The following is an 18,364-nucleotide window of genomic DNA, read 5'->3' as shown; positions in this document are numbered from 1 at the left end:
TGCGAGCTGCTGCTTCTAGATATGGTTAAACTGTTATCAACCTCTAGGAGTAAAAGTAAGATTGTACAATACCATGTAAGCAAAGCGAAATCCGTGGTGTTGAATGGCTTTAAGACATTTAAACTGCTGGGTGGAGCCCCCTAAGTAACGCTTAATGCTGTTTGTTGTGATTCATTGTGCCTATTTTTCATTATTTAGTAGGGTATTCACCAACCCACCAAGTAAAATGAGCTACAACTGAAACAATGATTTGCCTGTCACAACGTATGGGGCACCAACCTGAGACGCAGTTTATGACGAAAGCCTTTTTTTTTTTCTGTGAGTCTAGTTACTAGGCAGTGTAGTTAGCTGATTGCTAATAGTACCAATCACTAACCACACGGCCAGGTAAAAAGATTTGGGAATTCATCTAAATGAGCTGCCTGTGCATATCAATGTTCTGGGGGTGGTGGGGATTTGGGGGATTGGAATTTGCTAACATTACCCATTGCCTATTTTTCAATAGGTCAGCCAAGAGAGATATCCACATTTTGGCTGCTAAATAGACAACATATGTAATATATGTATATCTTTATATATAATTTTTCAATATTGCTTCAGGCTCTGAACCAAAAAATTTTCGGATATGTTGGGGAATAGGATTTTTCTACTTAGCTGACTGTCATTGTATAGATTTGTGATTTATCAATTTTTGAGCTATCTTTCTGTGAGACTGTATTAATATCTTGAAAGCATAAAGTGCCATAAGGTCACTATGGAAACCATAAGGCCATAAGGAAACTAAATTGTGGTTATTACCAATGTGTCCATTTCCTTTCCTAAATTGGTTTTATGATGTCCATTTCAATTCCTGCCACAGTAATTACAACTTTCCTATCGCTGAAATGGTTAAATTGTTCCTAGATTAACCAGATCTCCTGGGAAAGCTATGCACATACACTTACTAATATTTTTATAAGAATTCATTAACCAAAATTTTTATAGTGTTTTTCATGAAGGGACTGGGTCCACTCATCCGATGTACTTACAACTGTTGCAGTCTAAGCAGCTTTTAGTGGGACTGATGTTACAATCTAAATCGACCATCTTTCCGTAAGATTGGTCTTAAAGGATGCAGGGGGGAAAGTGTATAAAACATTAATACAGCGGTGCCTATCAGCCCAGTTCACACCTCTAGCTTCCATAAGCTAGGTTGTTAGCTAGCTGCCTTATTGAATTCACCAACCACTGCAGGCCCAGAACTTCCCCATAGAGGGTGCTGAGCTACAGCAATCTGGTGTGGAAAGGGGATTGGGACGGCGGAGCTAAGGGAAGCTTTATTTAGATATAGTTGGGGGGAAAGGAAGCTGGTCGCGGGGGTGGGGGGGGCGTGGAGGTGGTGGGTAGGAGGCTAACTCAGAATAAAAGAGAGCTGAAGTGCTCCCCCACTGACTCCAACAGGACAAGACGCCTCAAAGTTGATATTTTGACTCTCCTATCTCGACTCCAAGGCTTGGACTGATCCCGAAGTCTGCGATAACTGCAGAAGTGGGATTCAGGTGGCGCACAAGCGCGCGCGCTAGACCCCAGCTTCTATCGAGGAAACTAAGGGCTTCCGGCCGTGGCTGTGGCCAACTTAGCGGGTTTCCGGCGGAGGCGGGGGAGGGGGCGGGGGGGGGGCTGGGAGAAGGGCAAGGAAGCTTGGAGAAGTATCCTGAGTTGCCATGGAAACGAGGCCCAGCAACGGTTTTAGCAGCCGAAGGGAGTCGTGTGAAACTCACCCGCAGGGATTACTGGTGTTCACCGGCTCTTCGGATCGCGATGCCAACTTGGCTAAGCAGTTCTGGATCGGGGCGTCAATGTATCCCCCTAAGGAATCTCAGTTGGTGCTGTCCAGAGGTAGCAGTCAGCGTCTGCGTGTGGCGCGGCCCTCGAGGAGCAGTGCGCTTGGTGAGTAGCTGCCTCCTGTCAGCGATTTCTGCCTCCTCCCTAACCACGGGGCAGACACCAGAGCCCCTCCCAGGAGGAAACTGCCGAACCTAATTCTAAAATAAGAATCTTTCATTCAGATGTCTAAAACCCTGTACAAACAGTTCTAAAATCTTCCCAGCAATCCTTCCACCCCAAAATGATCGGTGGTATCTTTGTTATATCTAAAAGTCCATCTGAAAATATCCCTTGGTTATGACATATATTTGTCTAAACGGTATAGAATAATCTGGGAAAATGTTATATGTTGGCTGAAAGGATATGAAGGATTGTTTTTTACATAATAGAGTTCAGAAGTGAAAGCCCTAGAGAAGGTTGAAGGCAGAGTCAACATTAGGAACCAAGTTCCCTGACCTTTAAGGCCTAAGATGGGAAACTGTTATGCAATTTTTACAGGTATAGAAAAATTAAATACCTTTAATGCTGTGGCTTTTCCAATGACACTTCTCTTTTGTATTTTTTAGAGAAAAGTTACTTCCAGCCTTTTTTCCTTGAGAAAAGCAGTAAGTACAAAGTTTTACACCTTTCAATATCCTGATTCCTAGACTCTTAAAAAAAATAGGTAATAAGTGTAAAGATACAACTTCTTCCTTTGGCATAACTTTCTGAATTGCATACCAAGACCCTGCCTCAGCGACCACCCCATTTATCCAGAGAAAAATGCCTAAATTCCTATAACACATTGAATAGGAATGTAGAAATTGTAATCTATGATACTGCAAGTAAGTTCTGTTTAGAGACCTTTTCTTGTCTCTGGACTCGGGCTACTCCTCTTCTAAAGAGATTAGAGGTTCCCTGCAGCCAGAGCTAATTAATTCAGTCTCCAGTTATTTATGAGTCTGGTTCATAAAGTTTCAAGACAGTACGTATTTGTGTTTACCTTCCAACTTTATGTATTACCTTTTAAACTTTAATTTTTTATCAACATTATTGTAAAATCATGATAAAATTATTTCAGATTGTATTTGATTCTATTTTCTTTAGAGAGAAGAGATGTCACTGCTGAAACCCTAAAGATTCAGGAATCTGAGGAGAAAAAAAAGTATCTCCAAAAGGTGGGCCAATATTTCAGAAAGTCATCTGATTTTCATTAAAATTTCAGTATTATTTTCCAAATCATCCCAATTATTCTTTTTTTAACGTATGTATATAAAAATTTTCTGCTTCTAGTATATCAGCTTGAGCAATAGGAAAACCTTTATTAGAATTTTAATTTAAGATTAAGAAATTCTATTAAACTTTGGCTATTCTCAGTCTCTGCAAAAGCCCAAGGATGTGTAAGAACAATGAAATCAGAGGGAAGTGGGGAAAGATGGAGTCACACACTTTCCACCCAATAAGGCCCCAAACCATATACAGTGTTGTAAGAACAGAAATATTGTAAGAACAGGAAAAACTGAATAGAATTGACTATCTTAATAGGTCAAAATTAAATGATCAGAGGAATGAGTCCATCATCTAGAACCATTTTGCCTAAAGGCTGCAATTAAACACATTGGTGTTGTCAAATCAACTGAACATGTCTCTTCTTGGCAACATCCCTTGTTTGCTTTTCTTTTGCAGGCACAGCCTCTAACTCAACAATTAGTACAGTGATTTATAGAAACATTTTGTTTGGTTAATGGATAAATTCCATTCCTCTAACTGTTCCTGTACTATAAAAGCAGATAGAGGATTCGTCTGGCCTAATGTCTTTAATCAGCAGATGTATTGGCAAAGTGCAAAAGACTTATCGGGAATTCTACATAAATTACAGAACAATGCATTTGAGTTTGCTGATCACATTAGTTTACTTTGTGGACTCTTGGTGATTCCTCCAAACAAATTAAGTGATTAGAAATAGTCAGCATTTTATTCTCTCTTGAGGATATTAGATAATGTATATTTATACCAGGACTTAATAGTGGGAAGGGAACCTAATTTTCAGTGAAACAAAAATCATTAAAAGTTGACTTCTTCAGCACGTTTTAATTTCATTTTTGGAAGGGATTAGAAATAAAAGATTAAACACAAACTATTATCAACTTCTTTCATCTTTTGTCAAACAGTTAAGACAATATGATGAGTTACAAGTAGATGTTCTGCTAATGGTAGTCTTAGAACTGATTTCCTTGCCTCAGGTTTTTCTATTATTAATTACTTAATTAATCCCCAGATATCTATTGAGATCCTGCCATGTGCCAAGTACTGTACTAGATGCTGGGAATACAAAGACAAGATGTGTTCCCTGATCTCAAGGAGTTTATAATCTGGTGGGGGAGAATACCAGTCAAAGGCAGGAATTATGATACATTTTTATGATAGATGTATGCAGTTAATACTATGGGAACACATTGAAGGACATCAAAGTCAAGCTTAAGGAATCAAGAAATCTTCCCAAAGGAACTGAGTTTCAAAGAATGTATAGAGTTGACCAAACAAAGAATATCCTCCATGCTGATCTTCCTAAAACCCAAATCCCATTATGCTGCTTTCTTACTGTATTAGTCTGCTAGGGCTGCCATAACAAAATACCACAGACAGGTGGCTTAACTAACAGAATTTTATTCTCTCACAGTTCTGGAGGCTGGAAGTCTGAGATCAAGGTGCCTCCAGAGTTGGTTTCTGATGAAGCCTCCCTTCCGGGCTTCTAGATGGCTACCTTCTCACTGCGTCCTCACATGGCAGAGGGAGAAAGCTCTAGTGTCTCTTCCCCATCTTGTAAGGACACCAGTCCTATTGTATTAGGGCCCCTAATGACCTCATTTAACTTTACCTCCCTAAAGGATCTGTTTCCAAATAGAGTTACACTGAGGGTTAGGGCTTCAACATAAGAATTGCAGGAGTGGGGGTGGAAATGACACAATTCAGTCCATACACCTACTTTTGTTCTTTTACCCCTGGCTCTCCATTTCTGCAGGATGGAGACCAGACTCTCCAGCATGGTATTCAAGTTCTTTTCCAGTCTGACTATAACCTGACTGGCTTCTACCACTCTCCTTCCTCCTTCCCCTATACCCCACCCTACCCCCAATGCAGCCTACTCTGTACAGTTGGTTCTCACCACTAGGCTTGGGCACACTGTGTATCCCTCCCCATATGTGCTACCGAAGTGGTAAATGGGTAAAATATATTTTTTCTAAACCTAAACATGCACATTATACTGTGATATCTGCCAAATTGTACATTAAGTCAAGTGGGTCCTGCAAAGCAGTATAAAGAAAATTCTATTATATTGAGAGTACAAGATAAGAGGCCTAACCAAGCAGCAAGCCAGCAGGATAGAAAAAGAATATTACTGAAACTGTGCCTTGCGAGTATATAGGAGAGCTGAATCAGTTTGGTATGCTACAGTTCTAGTCAAACAATGCCATGGTGAAAAAAGCAAGAGAATTGTGTAATAACTGAAGGCTCTTACAGATATCCTCAGATACTGTTGTGATGTGGTACTCATAACACCCAATTTAGTGAGTGTATACCACATGCTATATATATTAAACTAAGCACTGTATATGCATCAACTCATATTCTCCTTAAAATAGCCTCATGATGATTATTCCCATTTAATCAAACAAGGCTTAAATGATTTTCCAAAGTTCCCACAACTGGTAAGTGGCTGAGCCTAGTTTCAAAGCCTGTCTCCTAACTCCAAAGCCTGTGAGACTCATTGTGTTGTAATGATTGCTGGCCATGGCATTGTTCAGCTATGCTGCCAAATATTCTAAAATTCAAAACTGTGGTATAAATACAAGTGTGAGAAACAGTGACTATATGCTGTTTCTTCAACCTACAATGCACTTTCGTGTCTCTACCTAAAATGCTCTCCCCCATTTACCTTCACGGCCCAGCTCAAATGCAACTTCTCTGTGAAGCTTTCCCAGAGGTGACTTAGAGACAACAGAATGAATAGCTCCCTTCTCTGTGCTCTCAGAGCAAGTCAAGATCTGTGTTATAGGTAATTGTGTTATAGGTATGTTTCTGTCCTTCCTGCTAAATTCCAGGCACCATAGGGTTTGGAAGTCTGACTCAGCCACTTACTATATGAGTGACCTTGAGCAGCCTATTTAACCCCTGTGAGGCTCAGCTTCCTCAGGTAGAGAAGGAGGAATGATAAAAATATCCCCCTCATCGAGTTGGTGTAAGATATGTAAAGCGCCAGGCCATTGTTTTCTCTCAACAAATGTTAACTCTCTTTTCCTCCATGAGGGCAGAGGTCATTTCTTATTTACTTAACTCTCGTGCTTTTCCGGCTATTGAAACTCAGTAAATATCGATATTTGTTGATTGAATAAATAAATTCATAACTGAATTAATCAGTGAACATATGCTGTATACAGTGATAACACCATTTTGGTTAGCCTTTTGTACATATACACATCTGGCAAATTTTTCTAGGCTGACAATTTTTGCAAGAACATTCCCCAAAGCTAGTCTGTTTGCAAGTCTGCTTTAGGACCAGTTTAGCATATCCCCTCGCATCTCGGTTATGCTTTTACCTCATGGGTCTATATATGACGGGAGGAAATGTGACTCCCTGTAATCACTAAAACATAGAATCTATTTTTGGATACTGCTGTTTTTCTAAGTCTGTAGTATTCTCTCTGCATTGCTGCCACCACCATTCTAGAATTCTTACCTTAATGGCAGAACATAAATGGGGAGGTGGGAGGTTCTAGGTAACTAATAAAACATTTACAATGATCTATTCAATTTGAGAATCTTCTACATATTTTGAACATATACATTTGTATAAGTAAATGTCTGGTTTAATTTTCATTATAAAAAGGGGAAAAATATTTCCCATCAAGTCTCTTAAAGGTTTTTTCTTCCACTTTCTCCTTAAAATTAATGAAAATCTAAACATTTATCACGTCTCTCCTAAAAGTACTTTTATAGCTTTTTCTCCCCAACTGATACGGATTTTTCAGTTGCTAAACTTTTAAAACTTTAATGTTATCCTCCATTTTGGAATATTTTCCAGGTATACCTTATAAATGCTTTTGGTTAGTGGACAAAATGCTATTAATCACAAGTACTATTTCTGCGATGGATATCCATGGCAGAAAATCAAGAACAATTTGAGTCTGTCAAGATTAAATGGCTTACTCTGTCCATAAAGGAAACCTTATAGCACTCTACTGGACCATTATTCTTCCTTTGAGAGTTCTAAAGTAGTCTGAAAACATTATAAGAAATGAATAGTCAGCTAATTCTTTGAAATCATAAAACTAATTTGCTTTTTAGTTTTGCCACCTTTAAGAAAGCTCTTTAGCTGATTATCTCTTTATGAAAAGAATTATAAATAATTCATTTGCTGGGAGGAGGAAGAAAAGATCAGAGCAGTACTTTAAGGCATGTATATAGATGATGTATTTAGAAATGTCCATCTGGAATCAGAGTTTTAACATGAGTGAATATAAACTAAAGATTTTCACAAGGAAAATATGCAATCTGCAGAACAACAATAAATATATACTCTTTATTGGGAATGGGGTTTTAATCTGTTCAGTCACACAACCTGTACAACCAATACTGACCATAGTGTAAGTCTTCCTCAAAAGTCAATTTGCTATATGGTGCTTCAGTGAACCAGAAGCAAATCATGCTATGATGAGAACATTCTTAGAAAAAGAGTCTAAGAAGTTTCACAAAGGTGTATTTTTAGACACCGAATCATGAAAGTGGAAAACTTTAACATTATCCTCCATTATCTTACACTTTCAAAGGGATACTCAGAATCATTATAAGTCAGTTTTGTAGAGCCCAAACCAAAGATACAATAAACTTCCTCAGTGTCATTGCCCAGGATGCTCAGATAAAAGAAAATCCTCTTTGTTGTCAAATTGCCCAGGAATGGCGTCCCAGACAAACCAAATTTTTCTCAGTCACAGTGTTATCTGGCTTTGTTTTAATTTTGCTTTCCTGCCCTCATGTAATAATAACAAAGTTCCTTTTCCTCCATAAAATAAATACCATTAGGAAGTGGTGGATTTCTCCTTCACCAACAAAAGATACTTATTTAAATTCTTGTTGTTCCTAATTTGTCAAAGAATTCAAGAGGAAGAATCATAAAAACAGACTGTGCATTCACAGTAACAAGCAAATATTTTGGTAGTAAATGATAATTAAAAGATTGCATAAATATGAATCACTTTTAAATCCTCTATTGTACCACTTTGTTTTCGAACGTTATTCAATCTTGGGAAACATTTTCAGTTGACAGATGAGGTTCCCCTCTTAATCTTCTTTAGCAACATCTACAAAAAGATACTCAGGGTAAGAAATGAGATTTGAGATCAAATAGGTGAATTCATTGCCCCAGGCAGACCCAGCCCCAGAGTTGGATAGGGTCATGTCCCAAATGCATCACATCCTCTTTTTTCCAAAGATCTGTATACTTTCTCTTCTGTGTACATTCACCCTAAGAACAAAATAAAAGCATTTTAAGCCCTGCAGTACAATTAGGCAAGGACCCATACTATCTATCTCCTGGTAAAACATGATTAACTGAAACTACTGAACACAGAATGAAGCAAAAAAGGATGGTGTATTTTTTAAAATAAAGGCAGAACTATCTATTTGATTCAAGCTACAGGAAGCCTTATTGTTCAAATTTGTAAACACCTTATAAGCAGTAGGGTGAATCAAATAGAATTTATTGAAGAACTGGGTAATTCTGTGGATCAGGTAACTCAGAAAATACAACATACCTGAAATCAAATCCATAATCTGCCTTTTCCCTTTGCCTCTATCAACGGCAAGATGAAAAGATATGTAGATAAGTTATATTGGAGCCAGATAAGAAAATTTAAAATTTTCTGTATCTATATTTACTTCACCATGTAAGCACTTTCTATGCTAAGGTATTTTAGTCACAATAGGTGTGGTCAAGCATACCCTCAGAGCCTGAGGTGATACAGCCATTTGTCTATTTGGCTCCTGAGATTTTGCAATTCCCCAAGCCACTGTGTTGGTAATATAGTCAATCCTCATTATTCACGATTCCATATTTGCAAATTCACTTACTAGCAACAGTTTATTTGTAACCCCAAAATCAATACCTGTAGCACTTTCATGGTCATTGGAGGACATTCACAGAGCAGAGAAAAATTTGAGTTGCCCAACACACATGTTCCTAGCTGAGGATGAACAAGGCAATGTTCTGCCTTCTTGTTTCAGCTCATACTGTGAACAGTATCCTTTTTGCAGTTTATTAAGTGCCACGTTTTTTGCTTTTTTTTTGTTTTTGATGATTTCACTGTTTTATATAGCCTCCAAGTGCTGAAGTACTGTCTAGTTTTCTTAAGTGCAAGAAGGTTGTGATATGACTTACGGAGAAAATACTCGCATTAGATAAGCTTTATTCAGATATGAGTTATAAGTGCTGTTGGCTATGAGTTCAATGTTGATGAATCAACAAGGTATTTAAAATAAGGTGTCTATAAAGAGAAATACACATAAAACAAGGCTATATATTGAACCGTTGGTGAAATGTTGTGATCAAAGACAGGCAGGAACCTAGGAGACATGATCACCTCGGTGACATTGAGTCTACAGTTTCTTCCACTTGGAAATGCTTTTCTCCCGTTTCTCCCTTTAGCTAATGCCTACTTGTATTTAAAAACAATTCAAAAATAGTCACATTCAAGTCTTTCCTCATCCTTATATATTCCCCAGGCTGATAGCAAATGCCCCTTCTTTTGTGCTTCCCTAGTACCCTGTGCATTCCCCAGTCATAATCACTGACATATAGTACTGTGGTGTAGTTGAGGTATTTCTCCTGCAGGCTCTAAGTTTCTTAAGGAAAAGGATCATGACTTCTTCGACTTTATAATCACAGGACCTGACAAATATCAGATGATCTCCTAACCTACCAAATAAATGCTTATGAGTGAATAAATAGATGATTTAACTTGTCTGGACCAGAATCCTGCATGATAGTCTAGTTCCTTGAGCTGAATGGCATATGAGGTACTCATTAATAGGAGGACAGTCCAAAATAGGATTCACCAAGACTCAGAGGCCTCACAGACTCAGAGGTAATGAACAGACATGTAGTCACTTGTGAGAAGGATGTGCAAGCAACAGACAAGAGTGGAAATACAGCCTGTAGGCCACAGAAGAAAGTCACAGTCAATGAGCATTATCAGTTCTCTGAAGGAAAAGGCAATAAATGGAAATTTAAGACCATGGTGCCAAGGTTCAACAGCATGTAAAAGAAATCTTGACGTGGGAATTAGAATTCAGCATCAGGAGTAGAAAATAAGGCCACTGTCCCAGAGTGTCGGGGATACTAGACAAAGAAACAAGACAAGGACTTGAACACATGGGACAAGACAATATTCTATATAGTAGAACTTTGGTACAGAGATAGGCTTGGTTTTAAAATTTAAAAAAAAGCAAATTCCTAGAAGCATGTACCTTTCCCCCAAACTCCAATCACATTCCTAAACTTTTGTGTCATTCCCTACTGCCATACCCAGAAAACTACTTTAGAGCCATCAATATATGAGACAATTTACCTAACTATAGTAATTTTTTCTTGGCCAAGCCAAAAGATACTGTTCAAAATCAATTTACCAATAATTGATTCTATTGTTGAGATAAACTCTGTTAAATGACTATTTAAGGAAGAAAAAGGCATATTTTCATTTAACACTATTCGGTAATTTATTTGAAAAAACTTAGAAGTTATTTAAGATATTTTATCTAAACTTTGAAACTTTTATTTTAAAGGATAAATTTTTAGAGCACTGAATAAGTAAAAACAGAAAGAAAGAAGAGAGTTCTTAATTGTGGTTATAAAGTTTTGTATATTACCTTTGCATTCTCTGGGGTTTATGGCCATAAATGTTCCCAGTAGATATAATGTAGATGTTGGAGTAGGTATAGACATTAGTCTGTATGTGTGAAGTTGAATTGGACATTGTATGGGTTTCAATGCATACAGGTGAGGGCCCTGCACTGAAGTGTAGGGTCACAAGACCAAACTGAACTTTACAGAATGTTTGCCCAAAGCAGTTGAAAAGTTTGTAGCCTTAAAAAAAGAAGAGACGTAGGCAAGGAAAGGGCCAAAGCTGAGGAGACAATGTCAAGCTCAGGCAAGAAGAGCCAAGCAAAGACATCAACAGTAGGATAAGATCTCAAGCCAAAAGTTAGGAGAATCTGATTTGGAAAAATTGTACAAGATTCACTCAACAAATATTTATTGAGTGAACATTAAAATTCAAATCTCAGGGCTTCCCTGGTGGCGCAGTGGTTGAGAGTCCGCCTCCCGATGCAGGGGACATGGGTCCGTGCCCCGGTCCGGGAAGATCCCACATGCCGCGGAGCGGCTGGGCCCGTGAGCCATGGCCGCTGAGCCTGCGCGTCTGGAGCCTGTGCTCCGCAACGGGAGAGGCCACAGCAGTGAGAGGCCCGCGTACCGCAAAAAAAAAAAAAAAAATTCAAATCTCACTTATTGCTTTTTTAAAGAATAAGTGCCTTTTAAAGCAGCATTAAAGCAGTTTTTCACTTTGCTGTACACCTGGCATTGTGCTGGGTACTGGAGAACAATGATGAACAACAACAAAAAACAAGATACAAACTCTGTGCTTATCTGAAACTTGCAATTTAATTAAGGAGAGAGATACTTATGAAGAATTTTACATGATATTTGAGGAACATTTAACAGGGCAGTATTGATCCAATCAAAAGAGTCAGGGAGAATTTCTGCAAAGATTAAGCTGAGATTTGAAGGAAGAGTGGGCATTAATTAGGCCAGAAGGAGGGGTGGAGGGAGCGTCGCGAGAGCATTCTGGACGGTAGAAACAGCACAGCGCGTGTCCGAAGCTGAATGGCCAGTGTGGAGATGGGAAGGTTAGGCCATAGTACATAAACAATAAGAAACCATTGAAGGGTTTTAAGTTGGGGGGGTGATAATATTAGATTTGTTTGAAAAAATTCAAGAGAATGAATTAAAAGTGGCTGGAGCAGAAGTGGGGAAACCAGAGTGAAGGCCATTGCAATCAACCAGATGGGAGGTGATGGTAGCTTGGATTAGGAAAAAGCAGATAGATTTAAGAGATATTCAGGAAGTAAAATAAGTAGGACTTCAGTTGTGTATTGGATATGGATGGTGAGGCATAGCAAGGTATCAAAGGTAACTCATAGTTTTCTGGCTTGCACAACAGGATGGATGGCACCATTCTCTGAAACAGGGAATGTTAAATAAAGGTCAGGTGTTGGGGGTTTTGGGGGAAGGCGGAAGGGGTTAGAAGTTCAGTTTTAGACTCATGGAGTGTGCCTTTGAGATAAGCAATGATAAGCCTATTCGAGCTGTCAAATAGGCCTGTGGGCTAAATATATGGGCTAGAGAAGTATGGGCCAGAGATGAGATAGATCACCTGGATGGAGAATCCCCCACCCTCTCCTGCTTACAACCTAATGGGCAGGACAGGAGAGACACACCTGAAAGATGAGGTCAGTCCCATTCACCCATTCATCATATCTGTGTAACCATCAACATGATGAAAACATTAAAGACTCAGCAGTTACTTGTTTGCCAAGGACAAGTCTTGGTAATTATCGTAGACCGAATCATCAATAGTATATAATTCAATCATATATAGAAGTATCTTTAATATATCTATACTTTATTGAATTTAAAGGTGTAATAATTCATTTTATGCTCATATTGTTCTCAACATTAAAATTCAAATCTCACTTATTGCTTTTTTAAAAAAATAAGTGCATTTTAAAGCAACATTAAAGTAGTTTTTCACTTTGCTGTACACCTGAAACTAACACAACATTGTAAATCAACTATACTCCAATAAAAATTTTAAAAAATTAAAAACAAACTGGGGAAATTTAAAAAATAAATAAGTAAAGCAGTTTTAAAAAATCATTTATGCTTATACTTTCATGCATTTGTTTTGTGTGACTTTTAAAATAAGAGCTATGTGGGACTTCCCTCGTGGTCCAGTGGTTAAGAATCCACCTTCCAATGCAGGGGACGCAGGTTCCATCCCTGGTCAGGGAACTAAGATCCCACATGCCACGGGGCAACTAAGCCTGTGTGCCACAACTACAGAGCCCACGCGCTGTGGAGCCCATACGCCACAACTACAGAGCTCATGCACCACAACTACTGAGGCCGCACGCTCTGGAGCCTGTGCGCCACGACTGGAGAGAAGCCAACATGCCGCAATGAAGACCCGACGCAGCTAAACATAAATAAATAAATAAATAAATATTTTTAAAAAGAAGAGTATTAAAAAAAATAAGAGCTATGCTCTTCAGGTAATTACTATTGGTTTTCCATTAAAATATATATGTAACAGAATTAAGAAAAAATATGTAACAGAACCAAGAAAATACACATTTTTTTCTTCTTCAAAACAGATAAATTCATATTTTATCAAAACCTACATTTAAGAAAAATTGTCGACTCCCTTTTATGTAATGACTGATATGTTTCTCTCATTTTAGTAAGCCACTATTTTTCAAATGAAAATTCTCAAGCTGGGAATTGAGCCAGGATCAGGCAATTTTCAGGAGGTATGAAAATGTGCTTAGACATGCATTTTTTTCTGCAAGTCAGCATTCTTCCTCCCTCTGATTAATAATCCTCCAACATCTTCCATCCACTCCCATAGATGACTGCCTTTAGATCTACCTTCTAAATATCAGATTAGAGCTGGAGAAAGCCTTTTCGCTGATTAGTCAGGCTATCTTTTAAAGTACATGGTAGATCATTTGCGGGCCAACAGTTCTGTATCTTATTATTATAGTAGATATAAATTTACTGTATGGAAGTTGTAGAATCTACATAGCAGATTTCAATTAATAGACACAGGGAATGGTAGTAAATTCATAGAGTAAATTCACAGTTGAAGCATTCTGCTATTAAAATCAACAGGCCAAGAGGCACATACTGCCTTTTGGAATCAAGCCCAAATGTGAGACATAGTTTTACCTTAAGCCAATAGTAATGCTAACCTTCCTTAACTGCATTTTGTGACAGAACAGGAATAGAAGCTACTGAAGATTGACTGTGTAGAATAAGAACTAAGACTCCCTTGTGATTCCATCGGGCATTTAACTTGAAATTATTGGCATAGAGATAAAAATTAAATTCTGGAGCCTCAAGAAAAACATCAGATAATGTTCTCTAATCTCTGTAAAACCACAGAACTTTAGTTCTGCTTAGGTAATATTCTAAAATTGGAATGCACTGTAATTCTCATTTTATACTTATAATCAAAAGTCATCATAAATATTTAGCATACATTAAATAAGATCTTAGAAAGTTCATCAGTTTATAGGTAGCACTATAGTTTAACTATTCTTTACCCTTTAACCACTTTTTGCAAAGTGCTACATGATCCCATAAAATAAATTAACTTTGTTCAAGCAGACTTCACTCTGGATTAGCTCCCCCTGCTGTGTATTCCCATAGCACACATTTTCCACTAGAATATAAATTTTGCTGTGAGAGCAGAGACTGTCTTCTTCACCATGGTTAATCCTAATTAATTCTTCATTTCCAGAATCAAGATTGAATAAAGAAACCATTCTGTTACTGTGTGTGTATGTGTGTGTGTGCCACACTCTCTAGTATGTGTTTTAAGTAGTATAGCAAAAGAAGCATGGAGTCAAACAGAACTGAGAATGAGTTTGAATCCTTAGCTCTGCCAGTTACTAGTTACCTAATTAATGTTAAGTGACCCTGAGAAAAGTTGTTAATTTTTATGTTGGTTGAGTTCCTTCTATTTGTAAAGAGATAATAATATCATCTACCTCAGGATTAAAGGAATTACACAAAGCCTGACATCCAGCAGGTACCCAATGAAAGTTTGTTTTTATCTTCTCTGCTTTCCCTCTTTTTTTAACCCATAATTGAAAAATAAAATTTTACGAAGTACAAAATAAGATTTAGTATTAAATGAAATGGTTTGACCAAAGTGGTAAATCTCAAAGGATGATGAGTAGATTATGAAAGACATTGTCACCCAGGTATCCACATCCTGATTAAAAGACACAATCAAGACTGGCTTGCTCATACTGTAAAAAGACTCACATATTTTTCTTAACCCTATCTTCATCATCTGCAAAAAGAAAAATTACCACTGAAGATATATTTTGAAATTTCAACTATGGAGCAAAATGTGTGGGCGAAGTTAATTTAACCATTGCAGGTAAATAAAATATAATTAAATTTTATCATAATGCCTCTCTCTACAAATATAGATTAAGAGGTAAATGTCATAATTCTGCAGGTCTGGATCAGTGCAGGTCAGGGTTCTCAATTAGAACCCTGTCAAAAATCAAGGGAGAAAAGAATATTACTATATTCCACTATATACACACCCTTTGCAACAGTTCTTGGAAACCTAGAAAAAGACTCTGGTAGAAGCTAACTTAGAAGCCAAGGTTATTAGAAGGAGTGGATAGTACAGCAAGTAGATCCAACTCAATCCAAGGCAAGCCCAACCCATGAGTTAAATATTGACTAAAATTAGTTGAAATGAAAAATATGGCACTAATCTGCATAAGTACTATAGGTTTGGTTTGTTTGTTTATTTTGTTTTCGTGTTTGAGTAAATAGGTTATTTTTTCCCTTGCAATAGTTTGGTATGTTACTAGGAAATCGTCCATTTCATCTACATTTTCAAATTTATTTGTGTGAAGGATTCCTAGTGTTTTTAATCATCTTTGTACTCTCTGCTGAGCTCTAGTTATTACCCCTTTTCATTTCTAATCATTTGCATCCTTTTTCTTAAGTAATTATATCAAAGGATTATCTATTTTAATAGTCTTTTCAAAAAACCAACATTTGTTTTTATTATCCTCTGTCATTATTTTTGTTTCCTATGTTATCAGTTCTTGATTTTTATTACTTCTCCCTTCAATTTTGGGTTAGTTCTTATTTTCATTCTAACTTCCTTCCCTTCTCACTTTGTTTCTTAATTTTCCACTTTATCTCTTTTCTAATATAAATATTTATAGTTATAACTAGCCCTCAAAGTACTATTTTAGCTGCAACTCACAAGCTATATAATGTTTTCATTATTATTCCACTTTAAGTATTTTTAAATTTCTATTTTGATTTATAATTTGTCCCATGAAGTATTTAGAAGTATGCTTTTTAATTTCCAAATCTATGAAGTCTTCTTATCTCTTTTTTATTTCTAACTTATTAATATTGAGGTCAGAAATATAGTTCCTATCTTCTACTAAATCAAGTGTAAACAGAGCAATCTTTATGTCAAGGTCCTCAGCATGATGCCATTCAACTATCCTACCCTATATACCTCTATTCCCCCAAAAAAACATCTTGTCCCAGTCAAGCCAGGCTTATCACCATCTTTCAGCAACTTTAAGTTTGTTCCTGCCTCTACATCTCCATTTATTTTTAATTGGATGAACTGCTATCTTCTTTTCATCACTGAACATACTTTTTGTGTCATGATCATTAAGCTGCTCGCCTAGCTGCCTTTCTCCCTTTGATGTATTATCTTTAAATCCTTAGATTATTTATTTAATAATCTAAATAAATAATAGATTTACTTAGAATAGAAGCTACTGAAGATTGACTGTGTAGAATAAGAACTAAGACTCCCTTGTGATTCCATCGGGCATTTAACTTGAAATTATTGGCATAGAGATATAAATTAAATTCTGGAGCCTCAAGAAAAACATCAGATAATGTTCTCTAATCTCTGTAGAACCACAGAAATTTGGTTCTGCTTAGGTAATATTCTAAAATTGGAATGCACTGTAATTCTCATTTTATACTTATAATCAAAAGTCATCATAAATATTTAGCATACATTAAATAAGATCTTAGAAAGTTCATCAGTTTATAGGTAGCACTATAGTTTAACTATTCTTTACCCTTTAACCACTTTTTGCAAAGTGCTACGTGATCCCATAAAATAAATTAACTTTGTTCAAGCAGACTTCACTCTGGATTAGCTCCCCCTGCTGTGTATTCTCCTAAAGAGGTCCTTTAGGATTCCTCTAAAATTTTTACATGTTTTAAAATCTTAAACTTATATTAAGATTTTAGATTCAGCAATGAATTTGTGTAAATATTATTTTCCTTTATGTGCTTTTTTTTCACATGTTTTAATGGTTGTGTCATGAGCATTGATAGTCAATGGAAAGAATAAATATTTTTTAAATTTCTATTTGAGTTAATATATTTCCCCCAGTGCTTCCTAGTCTATTTTCTTCAAGTGTTTTTCCGTTTCCAACCATCTGCTCCTCTCACTAGAGAATAGTAATATTTTTGAGAACTAACTACACAGCATATATACTCTAAGTCCTTTACTCATATTCTTATTTAATCATCAGAACAGCTTTGTCTGAGAAGCTTTATAATTACCCCTATTACCGATGAGGAAGCTGAAGCAGAAACATGTAAGTGACTTTTTCAAGGTCACACAGCTAAAATATAGTAACGACAGTTTGAACCTGGGTCCATCTGACAATGGAGCCAATGTGCTTAACTACTATACCACACTGGTTTCAAGAGTTTCTAGATTCTCTAGGTATCGGGATGGTTGCCAGGTAACTAAGCAAAGAGCTTATTGAATTGGAACCAGTTCAATACTCTTCTAAGATATTCTTAAGATTAAATTCAGTAATTAGTCTCCTATACTGTGGTGGTCAAGAGAAAATTTCTTTTGGTAATATAGATAGGTAATCAGAGAAATAAACACTACCATATGCTATCTTTGATGAATGTTTCAGTCAAAAATTTTTAATTATAATACAAGGAAGAAATGCATTTTTCATATGAGAACCAGGTCTTGAGAAGAAAGGACCTTTCTTTTAGAGTCTAGTGCTTTTTAAGAGCTTTTTTATAACTGAAATTTAACTGAGGAAAAAGTTTATAATACACTAGAGAATTTGTAGAGGAATTTCTGCTGCATAAAGGGCAAGTAATATCTTAGATATCCCTCCTTGTTTCTCCTTTCTTCCTTCCAACTCTATTCACTAACTCACCTGTAGGTAAGAGGTTGAATCATCAAAAATCCTCCATGACTGTACACAGAAGGTGGGTAATCCATCCTTTCCTCCTTTTTCCCACTCTTTCACATTTTGAAAGCATTGAAAAAAATTTTTTCTATAATAATAATAGCTACCATTTATTGAATATCACCCATGCATTGTTAAGCAATGTTTGTATTATCTCCAATTTTCACAACCTTCCTTATAGATGAGAAATCAATACTCAGAGAAGTGGTTCTTTGATTTACCCAAGGTCACAAACCTCTAACCAATGGGATAGTGATTACATTGGAAGGAGGAAAGGAGGAACCAGGAGGAATAGTTAAGATATAACTTGCTGGGCTTCCCTGGTGGTGCAGTGGTTGAGAGTCCGTCTGCCGATGCAGGGGACACGGGTTCGTGCCCCGGTCCGGGA

At 37.0% G+C, this 18,364-nt stretch overlaps 1 protein-coding gene across 1 annotated transcript in view; it reads left to right on the top strand.

Annotated features, from left to right (window-relative positions):
* Positions 1-1,700: 1,700 nt before the first annotated feature.
* HOATZ (HOATZ cilia and flagella associated protein) overlaps positions 1,701-18,364 on the top strand; it is a 24,111-nt gene continuing 7,447 nt past the window's right edge. Inside the window, exons 1-3 of the mRNA XM_007128249.1 lie at positions 1,701-1,929; positions 2,433-2,471; positions 2,953-3,023. Coding sequence (XP_007128311.1) covers positions 1,704-1,929; positions 2,433-2,471; positions 2,953-3,023 — 336 coding nt within the window. The 5' untranslated portion in view covers positions 1,701-1,703. The remainder of the gene's footprint in view (positions 1,930-2,432; positions 2,472-2,952; positions 3,024-18,364) is intronic.

The sequence above is a fragment of the Physeter macrocephalus genome, chromosome 16 (assembly GCF_002837175.3).
Source record: "Physeter macrocephalus isolate SW-GA chromosome 16, ASM283717v5, whole genome shotgun sequence".
NCBI classification, from domain to species: Eukaryota; Metazoa; Chordata; class Mammalia; order Artiodactyla; family Physeteridae; genus Physeter; species Physeter macrocephalus.
The sequence above is the reverse complement of the archived record's forward strand: the minus strand, read 5'-3'. Positions and strand labels throughout refer to the sequence as shown.